The sequence below is a fragment of the Megalobrama amblycephala genome, linkage group LG11, assembly GCF_018812025.1.
Source record: "Megalobrama amblycephala isolate DHTTF-2021 linkage group LG11, ASM1881202v1, whole genome shotgun sequence".
In the NCBI taxonomy this organism is placed as follows: domain Eukaryota; kingdom Metazoa; phylum Chordata; class Actinopteri; order Cypriniformes; family Xenocyprididae; genus Megalobrama; species Megalobrama amblycephala.
In genome coordinates this window covers 4844617-4858312 of record NC_063054.1, presented here as the reverse complement: position 1 = coordinate 4858312, position 13696 = coordinate 4844617, and the positions used below count along the sequence as shown (strand labels likewise).

General features: G+C 40.2%; 1 protein-coding gene across 1 annotated transcript in view; it reads left to right on the top strand.

Moving 5' to 3' along the window:
• LOC125278978 (exostosin-1) overlaps positions 1 to 13696 on the top strand; it is a 415240-nt gene that overhangs the window by 384656 nt on the left and 16888 nt on the right. The window contains 1 exon segment of the mRNA XM_048208426.1: positions 12780 to 12940. Coding sequence (XP_048064383.1) covers positions 12780 to 12940 — 161 coding nt within the window.

Genomic DNA, 13696 nt, shown 5'->3' with positions numbered 1-13696 from the left:
GGTTCTGTCATTCGGAATCCCAACCTTATATCAAGGGTTGACAAAATTGACCATTATAATTGAAATATAATTAATTATCATTATGAAATAGCACTTCTCACATAAATTGCAAAGAAAACTCACTACTAATTTCAATGGAGTTTTAGTATGTTGCTAAGGTAATGGCAGAATACTTCAATGGTCTCTTTCTCTCTCACACATAAACTTTCACTCTCTCAGTTTACTTCCTTTGTCTTGTCTTTTTTCCCCCACCTCATTATTTTGTCTCTTTTATTCAGTGGTATTTGTGATGCTGCTTGGATTGTCCATTGCTGGTGTATTTTGTGTTTGTACTGCACTTTGTTAATGTCAATTCTCTGTCTTCATTTTCCCTGAGAGAAGAGATGATATTTGCACACTGCAGCATCAGCAGCCTGCTGGGCTCATTTTTAATTGCTCTCAGCTGTATAATTTAATCAGACAATAATATGTGCTAGACAAAGACAAAGAGATAGAGAGAGAAAAGAGACCATTTCTACTCTGATGTCCAAACTAAAAAAAAAAAAAAAAAAAAAAAGATGTTGATATCTATATCCTGATCCTGGTGAAAGGCAGGCCTGGGTCATTTTCAAAATGTGGTAAATTTCTGACTTACTGTATAAAATGCTTTTGATTTCAGTTTTCTCCAATAAAAGCTGATGGTAAGGTATTTGTCAACATAATGCACAACTAAATGTAGTAAGATGGTATCAAAAGCATTTCAAAATGCGAAAATAATAAATACATTTACAATCAGAACTTTATATTTTCCCCCCCTTGTACAGCCTCTTTTTCCACTGATCTTGACCTTGGAAGTACATATTTAATAATGCAAATTATTCATTTAATTAAAAGCAATTTTTAAAACTTAGGAGCACAATTTTATTGGCATCTATCAAAATGTTTTTTTTTTTTAATGTACAAAACAATATAGAGTCCATTTTCTATTGTTTAATAAAGTGTTAGTTTGATTTGTTAATAAAGTGTACATTTTGAATCTATTATATGGGGTTTCTTTATTATTTAAACCTTTTTCCATAACTGAATAGTCAAGGGACATGTTTGACATCATATTTTAAGAAATACCTTTAATAATATCTTTTAGACACACTGACCATCCTGTGAAAATAATCATCAAATAACCTAATTCTAACATGCTTCGAGTCACAAAAATGTTTTAATGTAATTTGCGCTTGCTTTAAATAATCAGCCAATTTAAACTGGTTTAATTTCCTGTTTAAATAAAATTGATAAAAAATTAATTGCAACTTGCTAAACTGTACTGGTTCAGCTCCCGATTTACTAAAGGAAATATGTAGACCAGACAAATGACACTGATACAAACGTACATATATGTAAATATAATAATGATTTTTACTCTCATTTTATGAAACATTGAAGTTCTTGTTCAAACATCCTATTGGGCACTTGCAATTTCTTCACCTTGCTACAGTTACCACTCCCATGATCGCTAGAAAGTGCACTATATATATAGCCTAGACCAATTTCATTTACCACCTGTGTTTATTTATTGGTAACAGCTCAATGAAAATTGTGCCAGACAATTTTTGTGAATGAAGCGCAATCAATAATGTGCCTAATTTACATTCAAATGAGCTGTTCTTTGCTCAGAAAAGATGTCAATGACTTATATTTTTAAATGTTGAGGATGCAACACTGCACCCGCTAAACTGGATTGCATTGGTTAGTGAAAAAGACAGATTTTTGCACACTGTACCATGCTCAAAAGTGGCACGACTGTTTAGTGAATTAGCTCTTTTAGATGAATAATTGGTTACAGTATATTTCGATGGTCCATTTTAGACATTCTACTTACTATAAGTAACTTTGCAACTACATGTCATATAACTTCTAATTAGAGTAGACTGTTAGGTTAGGTTTAGTTGTTAGGGTTAGGGGTAGTAGAATAATTTGACATGTATTTGCAAAGTTACTTATAGTTAGTAGAATGTCTAAAAGTGGACCATTGAAATAAAGTGTTACCGAATAGTTTAATGTTTCAAATACCTGAATGATATTCCAGTTTTCTAGCAAATTGGCCAAATCTGGAGTGATTATTATTTAAAAGGATTATAAATGTGTAGTTAACAACTATCATTCCTCAAGCTGTGATATGCAAATCTGTCTGGCTGCAGTGCCAATTCACAAAACATGGCTGCACCATCTGGCAAAGATGTTTCAGGCGATGTGAAGAATTCTGGGATTTATTTATTCTCAGAACAGACAGGGTGCTGTGAGAATTAAGGTGTTGTACATCTAAGTTTGATTAAGGCAGAGATGATCCAAAGGCCAGGAAGGATTTGTTGGCAATGCAAGGATAATTCTCCCTTTGCAGTTTACAGGATTGAGGGCGTTTTCTAGTTAAAAACAAAAGAAACAGATTTTTTGGCCAGCTTTCCTGGCAGAGTCTATGTTAATAAGACGCTTGTTTGTAAATTCCAAGGTAGGGGTTCGAGAAAAACAATGTGGGAATTAATCTTGTTTGGGAATGTACTGTTAACTTCACTGTAGTCGGATCTTGAAAGATTTTGTTGATCCTCTGATGTTGCAAGTTTTATAGTGTCACACCATCCAACACTAGAAGTTAACGACACCAATTAAATCACGACTGTCTCGCATTTTTCTAATTCTAGGGGGAAGTTTAAGGAAAGAAAGATACACTTAAAGGATTGGTTCACTTCAGAATTAAAATTTCTTGATAATTTACTCACCCCCATGTCATCCAAGATGTTTATGTCTGTCTTTCTTCAGTCAAAAAGAAATTATGGTTTTTGAGGAAAACATTTCAGGATTTGTCTCCATATAGAGCCGCGTTTCCACCGAAATTACCCGGGAACAATTTGTCCCAGGAACTTTTTTCCCCCAGACCTATTGCTAGCTGCATTTCCATAGAGGTCTAAAGTACCGTGAAGATAGTCTGGTGGCATAGGGCTGTGCACGACTTTCCAGTTCCCACTGGATTTCATCCTCCGCATATACGCTTAATAAAGTCTGAACCTCGTCATCAGTCCATCGGTCATATTTTTAGTGTTGATTCGAATAGCAAACAACTCTTACTGCACGCACTGCAACAGACTTTAAAAAAAACAATGGTTAAAATAAAATGCTGCGTGGAGTCAACCAATCAAAAAGCTGCATGAACTCAACCAATCAGAATGTTCAGTGCCAAAGTCCCACCCCCGAAAGTTCCAGAACTTTGAAAAAGTACTACCTAGCGAGCAGGTACTTTCTGAGGGGGAATTTTTTACCCGGAACTTCATTTAGACTCTGGTTCCTGTGGTCGAAACACACCAAGTACCACCCCAAAGTTCCTAGTTCCTGGGTAAAGTTCCTACGGTGGAAACGCGGCTTAGTGGACTTCAACGGCTACCACTGGGTTGAAGGTCCAAATTGCAGTTTGAATGCAGCTTCAAAGGGCTCTATACATTCCCTAGACAAGGAATAAGGGGATTATCTAGCAAAACAATCAGTCATTTTATTTAAAAAAAAAAAAAAAAAAAAATTATAAACTTTTTTACCACAAATGCTCATCTTGCACTAGCTCTGCGATGCGCCACGCATTATGTAATCACATTGGAAAGGTCACACATGGGCGAAAAACTCAAAAATCTCATTTTCTCCTCCTCCAACTTCGTCCGACATCACTGTCCGAAAATCGTCCGACATCATTGTTTTACCTTTTACCAACATTGTTTTTCTTACCTTTTTTTTTTTTTTTTTTTTTGTAAAGGCCATTTGACTTAGTCTTTGCACATTCGCTTTGTAAACACTTGCTTGGTACTTCCGCCTACTTCACACGTGACCTTTCCAACGTGATTACTTAAAGGGATAGTTCACCCAAAAATGAAAATTTGATGTTTATCTGCTTAGCCCCAGAGCATCAGTAGAACACAAATGATGATTTTTAACTGCAACCGCTGCCATCTGTCAGTGGTATAATGCAAGTCAGCAGGAACTTGGACTATAAGAGTAAATAAAACACGACAGACAAATCCAAATGAAACCCTGCGGCTCGTGACGACACACTGATGTCTTAAGACACGAAACGATCGGTTTGTGCAAGAAACCGAACATTTATATAATTTTTTTTACCTCTAATACACCACTATGTCCAACGGCATTCATCACTCGATTCGTGAGGTCTGATCGCGCTCTGACAACGGCAGTGATGTTCTGCGCATATACTTCAATGAGTGCTAGAGGTAAAAAATTATATAAATACTATTCGGTTTCTCGCACAAACTGATCGTTTCGTGTCTAAGGACATCAATGTGTCGTCACGAGCCGCAGGGTTTAATTTGGATTTGTCTGTCGTGTTTTATTTACTCTTATAGTCCAAGTTCCCGCTGACTTGCATTATACCACTGACAGACGGCAGCGGTTGCAGTTAAAAATCATCATTTGTGTTCAACTGAAGAAACAACCTACATCTTTGATGCTCTGGGGGTAAGCAGATAAACATCAAATTTTCATTTTTGTATGAAGAAAAATTCTGGAATGTTTTCCTCAAAAACCTTAATTTATTTTTGACTGAAGAAAGAAAGACATAAACATCTTGGATGATATGGGGTGAGTAAATTATCAGGAAATTTTAATTCTGAAATGAACTAATCCTTTCAAATCTTTAAGATTTACACAACTGTATGAGACAGAATTATTTATCATGTGGCCATATAATTACAAAGATCCCTTCATATACACCTGCCTGTAGTTGTGATCAATTTTTGTTGTTGTTGTTGTTTTGTTCTGCATGTCAAAGTGAATTTTCTACATGGCAAGTAAAATTAGATTCATGTCAAAGCAATTTTATCTATGTGTAAAAATATATTAATTTTGTTGGTAAATTAAATTTCCAATGTATAAAACTATTAATCATAAGTAAAGGTTAGTCATTATTATATAAAATATGCCAGAAGCTGTGTGGTAAGTTGTGCCACTGAGTCTAATAGTGATAGTGAGCTCTGGTCTTGTATAAAATTTTGAAATGGGGACCAAATTTCTTTGAAGATTCTGAGGAAGAACTGGAAAAAACAAACCCATCGTTCAAAGAAAATGATCAAGGTTTTTCTCACAATGAACTGAGGAAGCTCCCTCAGCCTCACAAAGTTTGAGGAGCAACATTTCATATTTCCTTGCAACCTTGAACTTTGAACTTGAACTACTAAAATGTTTCGTCAGTTCAACATATAATTGTTTTGTAAACTTATTTTGTTTTTTTAATCAAGAATTTAACATTTTTAAATGTTTGGAGAAAATGAGTATCCAGAATATGGAATTATTATTGTTATTATTATTGAATATTCTAAATTATTATTTTATTATAATAGTAAAGGTTTCTTTTGTTTTGTTTTTTGTTTTTTTACATATATATTAATATAAGTATTTTCTGGCTAAATTTTTTGAAATGTAAATCATTTGACATGAACAACCTTATGGCTTTATTTTACAGATGCTTTAGTTGATAGCAGAAATTATGAAATATAATTTGGAATATTAGTTTTATGTTATTTTTTCCCCCTGCATAAAGGACAACTCAAGAAAAAAGTGGCACAGTTTACTTTACTCTACCTATGCAACAGAGCTTACTGTGTAGTATACCATATCCCACAATGCAATGTGCTTGACTTGACTTTCCTTTTGTGATGAATGAACCAGGTTGAATCTTTTTCTTGACTCATTATTTTTAATTGGACCTCTAAAACAGTCCAAACAGTAAAATGCAAATTAATTATATTTTATACAAATAATAATACAAAAATGGTATAATAGTACAATAAAAATTGTAAACTGTGTACAATATTTACTGCACTGTATTCTTTATGTTGTAAGGTATTAATTCCATTTCAAGACATAATTATTTCAAGTGCCACAAGTGGTGAGAATTAGTCAGATGGTTGGAAAGCTTCTAATTTCTCAAGTTCATTACGTGTGGCGAAGCTCAGTGTGTGTTTGAAACCTGCTATTCATAATTCATCATACTGATGTTTTATTAACTGCACCCAGTACATCTTTACCTCTGCCAGGCCAGAATATCCACTTAACTTTTATAGCGGTACAAGATTACAGAACCCGTATTACAAAAGTTTAATGAGTCTCAGTTTCAGTGAGGAAGCTCTTGTGGCTTTAGACAAATCCAGCAACATTTGGAGAGAAGCTTTTACTCGTTTCGCACAGTAATCTGCCCCAGTAATTGCCCTTTAAGCGTTTGAGAAGGTTTTAATTGAAAAGTGCTGAGAATGTGAGAATATGGCATATTTAGCAGTAGTTTCATTTTTTTTTTTAAGACTGTGCAGCGCTACGGCTCCACAGAATTGATAATTGCATTGTTTCGACTCATTAACTGGCTTATTAAAATGGGAAATGTAATATAGGGGTTGAGTTTTTCTTGTGCGCCAAGCATCATTAGACTGTAGGTACATGTGTGGAATAACAGCAGCACAACAGAGCCCATGGGTTATGATGTTGGTGCTGCAGTTAATGGCCTGAAGAATTGACCAGAAAGGGTAATAATTGTTATAGTACAATGACAGAGTAAAATAAATTACAGCATCAATATGCGTATTTCCGTAGGTGAATTTGTGTCTTCATCTATTGTATGTTTGTTTTCCCATTTTGTCATTATTGCACATCTGATTTTATGTATGTGTGCTTGCCATGGATGTTAGCATTCCCATTCATCTCAATGGCAGTTGCTTGGCTGGTGCAGGATCCCCAATTTTGCTTGTAAGATCTCAAGTTTCGGATAGTGTTTTTTCCAGTCATCATAAATTCCATGTGACTAATCACTCACTCCACCCCTTTCATACAATTTACTGCAAGCTTGCATTCGGATCCGCCCCCATCCAATCAACAATTCATCCAATGGACTGAACCAATCCCCATCCTACTTTTTTTTTTTTCTTTTTTTTTGACTTTTTCACTTTGATGTACATCACAAGAAAAGGAAGAAAAGTTCAGTTGCACCTGTTTTAACTCCATTAAATTATGAGTAGCTTGTAGCTTAAAAAGTTTCATAGTCCCAAATGTCCAAAATGTTCCAATGTTGGGATTTTATGTACCTTCTAAACACTGTTGAAATACATAACTTTAATGCTTATAAGTATGCAAATTTGGATGCAACAGTGTAGACAGCTGTCCTTGATTATAACAAAAACCATTAGTTTTGTTGCATCATGTTGTGTCACCAACTTGCAGTGACAGTAAATTCAACATATTAGCATATTGTTGAATTTGAGAGACCACAAACTGCCTAACTCTGCAATCACATTTATTGTTGCTCAGCAAAATTTGCAATCATTTTAATAGGAATTCATGCAATCAGGAGTGTGGAACATTTTCCCATACGGACATTTACCAACAGAAATCTGAGAAATACAGAGACACATATGACATGCAGGGGGATTCTAATCCGGAGTTCTAATCACCGCCACCTGCACGTCATCATCCCTGCAATCACCAGCACTATATCTGCCACACTCACACACACAGTCTTTGTCCGGTCTCGTACATATCACAGACTCTTGTATACTTACCTCAAGGACTCCAATCTGCTACTTACCTGCTTCCAGCGTCTCCAGTGTCTCCAGTCTTCCTCCCGTGTTCTTCTCTCTGTGTGTGAGTGTTTCCCGTCTTCAGTCATCTGTGTCTACCCCCAAGAACTCTATCTACAAGCAACAAAGGACAGTATAATTTCCCTATCATCTCTTCAAGCTATCTATTTGCCTTCAAGCTATCTATTTGCTCATCTCTGCTGATATCAATAAACAACTATACTTGCTTTTACATCTGCCTCCATGCCGTCTGTATTGTAACAGAAGACCGGACCCAACAACACGACAGGATATCAGCATGAGCCAACCAGACCCATTCCAGGAGCTCGTAGACGCGCTGCATCGAGCACTCACTCCACCACAACCACCGTCACCGTCACCAGCACCTGTCGCCGCTTCCTCATTCACTTCTTTGTTCCACTCTCCAACCATGCATGCCAGTCCCATGGCCAGGCCGGCGCCCTACTCAGGATCGGCGGAGGATTGCAGCGGATTCCTCCTGCAATGTGAGCTGGTCCTGGAGATGCAATCGCAACTCTACCCCACTGATACCGCAAAGATCGCCTTCATAATCTCACAACTGCAAGGTAAAGCTCTCCGCTGGGCGGACGCACTCTGGACTCAGAAAGGTTCCGTGGTGAAATCCTATCCAGCCTTCGTCGCTCATTTCCGCGAAGTCTTTGGAAAGCCCCTCTCGGATTCATCAGTTGGTGAGAAACTCTATAATTTGAAACAAGGATCTAACTCAGTGAGTGATTATGCCTTGCAGTTCCGTACTCTGGCTTCCAGCAGCGGATGGAATGAACAAGCCCTCATCACCTCGTTCCGCCATGGGTTGGAGCCCAAGTTGCGATTGCATCTCGCTGCATACGAGGACACCATCTGCCTCAAACGCTTCATCCAACTCGCCATCCGCGTAGGCACTCGTATGCAGTCGTGTCTCGAAGAGCACCAGGGCCAGCCACTTCCTCACTTCCTCCTCCGTCGGTCCGAACCCGTCAGCTCCCCAGAACCAGCCAGCGAACCCATGCAAGTTGACCATTCTCGACTCTCCTCTACCGAACGTCAACGAAGGCTGACCCTGAATTTATGTCTCTACTGTGGTTCTCCTGGGCATGTGCTCTCTGCATGCCCAATCCATCCTCCAAGACCTCTGGTGAGTGCCATCATTCCCTCCATAAAAAAGATGAAACCACTCACCACTGTTGTAAACCTTACTGCTGTAAATGTATCTGTTCCAGTTGTCGCGCTCCTCGATTCAGGGTCAGCCGGGAACTTCATCTCCGGTGCCCTCTGCCGACAACTCAAGCTCAAAACCTCGCCCTCGCCGTCCATCTACCAAGTCCACTCCATCACCGGAAAGCCCCTAAGCCGCAAGAAGATCAGTCGCTGTGTGGGACCGCTGCAGCTCCGTGTTGGAATACTGCACGTCGAGGATATTCACCTGCTGGTTCTGGAGGAATCCACCGCTGACGTGGTTCTAGGGCGCCCGTGGCTCGAACAACACAGTCCTACCATCTCCTGGCACACGGGCGAGATCCTGAAGTGGGGCGAACACTGTTTCTCCAACTGCTTCTCCGGGTTTCCTGTTCCTCCATCTCCATGTCCAAAAGAAATCACTGTCTACGCTACCTCCATCGAGAGCCCCATCGAGAAACGATCCATCGACATTCCATCCTGTTACGCCCCCTTCAGCGACGTCTTCTGCCCACAACGAGCCTCCAAACTACCTCCACACCGGCCATGGGACTGTGCCATCGATCTGCTACCAGGTGAGCCAGTGCCACGGGGAAGGATCTACCCCCTTTCAGTGCCGGAGGAGAAGGCCATGGAGGAATATATTGAAGAGGCCCTTAATCAAGGATACATCCGCCCGTCTACTTCCCCTGCTGCTTCCAGCTTCTTCTTCGTGGCCAAAAAGGACGGAGGCTTGCGGCCCTGTATAGATTACCGGTCTCTCAACAAAATAACCATCAAGTTCCGTTACCCACTTCCCCTCGTCCCAGCGGCCCTGGAACATCTCCGTGGTGCCACTGTGTTCACTAAGCTGGACCTCCGCAGCGCGTATAACCTCATCCGGATACGCGAGGGGGACGAGTGGAAGACCGCCTTTGTCACGCCCACCGGCCATTACGAATACTTGGTCATGCCCTATGGACTTGTCAACGCCCCCTCCGTATTCCAGGATTTCATTCATGAGGTGCTCCGGGAGTTTCTCCACAAGTTCGTGTTGGTGTATATCGACGACATCCTCATTTACTCCCGGAGCATGGCCGAACATCGCCACCACGTTGCGGAGGTCCTCAAGCGCTTACGGCAGTTCCAACTGTTTCTCAAGGCGGAAAAATGCTCCTTCCACCAGTCATCCGTCCACTTCTTGGGATACTTCATTGATCACAGTGGCATCCGGATGGATGAGGGGAAGGTAGATGCCATCAGGTCCTGGCCAACACCTACAACCATTAAAGAACTCCAACGCTTCCTAGGCTTCGCCAATTTCTACCACCGATTCATCAAAGGCTACAGTTCCATCGTCTGTCCACTAACCAACCTCCTCCGACATCAGCCCAAGTCTCTGTCCTGGTCCGAAGATGCCACAAGAGCCTTCGAAGCCCTCAAATACGCCTTCACCACCGCTCCCCTCCTGCAGAAAGCTGAGTCCCTGCTTCATTGGCCCGTTCACCATCATCAAGCAGATCAACCCTGTCACGTATCGTCTTCAGCTCCCTCCACAATACAAAATTCATCCCACCTTCCATGTTTCCCTGTTAAAACCTCACCACCCTTCTGTCTCTCCTTCCATAGAACCTGACGTGGCAGCCGCCGAGCCCCCCCTTCCACTTCTTCTAGAGGATGGAGCTGCATACGAGGTTCGTGAAATTCTGGACTCCTGGTGCCGTGGTGGTCTCCTGGAATACCTCGTAGACTGGGAGGGCTACGGACCAGAGGAGCGGTCGTGGGTCCCGAGAAACGACATCCTTGATCCCAATCTGCTACAAGCCTTCCACACCAGCCACCCGGACAGACCTGCCCCACGCCCTCGAGGTCGGCCACCACGACGTCGGGGTCTTCGGCCCTCAGGAGCGGGCCGTGGGAGGGGGGGTACTGTCACAGACACGTCAGGTTCTACCTCCCTGCAATACCCACGCACTCAATCACCGGAGTTCTAATCACCGCCACCTGCACGTCATCATCCCTGCAATCACCAGCACTATATCTGCCACACTCACACACACAGTCTTTGTCCGGTCTCGTACGCATCACAGACTCTTGTATACTTACCTCAAGGACTCCAATCTGCTACTTACCTGCTTCCAGCGTCTCCAGTGTCTCCAGTCTTCCTCCCGTGTTCTTCTCTCTGTGTGTGAGTGTTCCCCGTCTTCAGTCATCTGTGTCTTCCTCCAAGAACTCTATCTACAAGCAACAAAGGACAGTATCATTTCCCTATCATCTCTTCAAGCTATCTATTTGCCTTTTACTCTCCTCATCTCTGCTGATATCAATAAACAACTATACTTGCTTTTACATCTGCCTCCGTGCCGTCTGTATTGTAACACTGACATCTTCTTTTTTGTTTGTTTGTTTTGTTTTTTTCCACGTCATGTGCTCCACAGAAAGCATCTTGTTTCACTTCAGTATTGACAATGTACCATTTCTGCCCACAAAATTTAGCAAAAATAAATAAATAAATATAAATAAAAACTTTAGTTTAGGGTCCATTTCTCACAATTAACTAGTTTCTTATTCGTATGCATATTCCTAGGATATTGGCTGTTTATTAGTACTTATAAAGCACATATTAATGTCTTATTCTGCATGACCATATTCTACATCCCTTAATCCAACCTAATATCTGAACTTAACAAATCAAGCATAGTGTTAGTTCTGGCAGGTCACGTCAGTCAAGCCCGCATCAGCTGACTCTCACCTGATCCATGTCTACCTATAGGAATACGATGCCTATCATAGCATCCCTATATATAAGGTCCATTTTGTTTTATTAGCTGCTTTATCTCACTGCTCAGGAACTAATTACCCTCTCCATCCCTAGCTCCTCCTCTCGTCCCAGTCAGAACTTGGCCTTCCGATATTCCTCTTTGACTCATTTTTCTTGAATTATGTAGTACATTAAATTATTCAACATTAATGATATCTGCAATACATTAATGTTGGTTCTGTTCTGTTTACTTTAAGGGAGGTTATCACTGCTCTCCCTGCTCTTATCCATCCTAGGTTGCATGGATGTGCTAATTGTCAATCATCTTTGACTATAGTGGTCCTGACAGAACTACCTTACTAATTATCATTAAGCAGTAGTTATGAGTTTTTTGAGACTAAAGTCATAGTCAATAGTTAGTTAATAGTGAGAATTGGAAGTGTGACCAAAATATTTAGTTAGACAATTATTTACACCCATTAATCAGCCATAATCATAGTGCGCCTTTCTTCTCGGACCAAGCAGCCGTGATTCCACCTGCCATTCATCTTTCCCACACGCTCGGATCTATAATCAAGGTCTGGTACACATAATGAATGCAGCAAATTTCTGTGTGTCACCCACAATGCATTGCTGGAATGATGCGCCTTAAAGCCGTAATTTCTTAAGGCCACGTTATTTGCATGATGTCATAAATCTGGCTCAGAGTCCGCGACTAACGCAGCGATTAATCTATTGTAACATTAAGGAGGACGTTTGCAACCTTTTCCTCTGATTTGAGGGTTCATTTTTTAATATGTGTGCTCGCTGACTTTGACAGAGCAAGAACGGCTCTCATCCCCTGCATGCAGACAAGTCAGTTGTGTTGACGTTGAAGCATGTCTGAAGGCATTAGAAAATCCAAGGCTAAATAAAGAGCTGAGCTAAAAAAAAAAAAGGCTTGTTCTCTTTTAACTCTCATTGACTCTTTTGATCATTTATCTCACTGGATGTGAGCCCATGTCAGTTCTTTTAACAGACTATCAAGAGAGCTAATGTTGCTTTTGTTAATTCTACTTCTTTAATCTCTTCTGATGAGTTTCTTAAGCAATGTGTTCACTTTGCCTAAGTCTGATAAGATAAGGGCAAAGAACACTATGTTGTCGTTCTTAAAGAAATAATTCAACCAAAATTTAAACTTCTTTATTTAATTTAGTTTATTTTAGAACTTATGAAACCTAAACTGTGCACATCTGTCTTCTTTGTGTTTGCAGGTGGATTTTGCCTTCATTGTATGGCAAAGTTTTCCAGAACGGATTGTAGGCTACCCAGCACGCAGCCATTACTGGGACAGTGGGAAGGGGAGGTGGGGTTATACTTCTAAATGGACCAACGAATACTCCATGGTGCTCACAGGAGCCGCGTTCTACCACAGGTAACCTCCAGAGAACACAATATAACACAGACAAAACTGACCTAAAGATGTATTTTTTTTCTGTTCTGTTCTGAAATATTTACTACAATATGTAGACGTGTTTTAACCTGTTAAATTTCACCCCTTTTTGAGCATAGATTTAATCTTAAATGGTTGTAATTCATGAATGCTTTGAAATACAAATATAAGCTTGGTCTAAGACACTCAACTGATAATTGCAGAATTTAATCACTTTAAAAAAATGTAAAAAGATTATAGAAGATTTTTATAGATGTTTACTGTACAAGCAAATGTACTGAACTAAACTTTTTTTTTTATTTTATATCAAAAACATATTTTACAAAATTATTTGGACTCTGAAATTGCTAACAAAAAAATCATTGTCATATACTCACTGGCCACTTTATTAAAGGTGTTCTAAGTGATCCTGGGTGAATGTAACTTCCTGTTGACGTTCCAAGTGTCAAACAAAACAGAGGCTAGCTAGACCCTCCCCCTCCCCCCTCCCCCTCGTGCTTCCTGAAACAGTCATGAACGCGCATTTAAAATCATTCTTGTCGGTTATTGGCTGGAGCATGTTTATTATGATTTGTGGTCCAGGCTGCACCAGTTTGTTTTTATTGCCGTTTTCAGAGCTTGTGGCGACTACAGAGACCGCATTTTTTTTACAGTGTGTTCAGGGGACAGGCAGCTAGCGGATAGTAAGGAGATGTTTGCTGTATGTGACAAAAAATGTTTTGGCCTAAAAACGCGTGA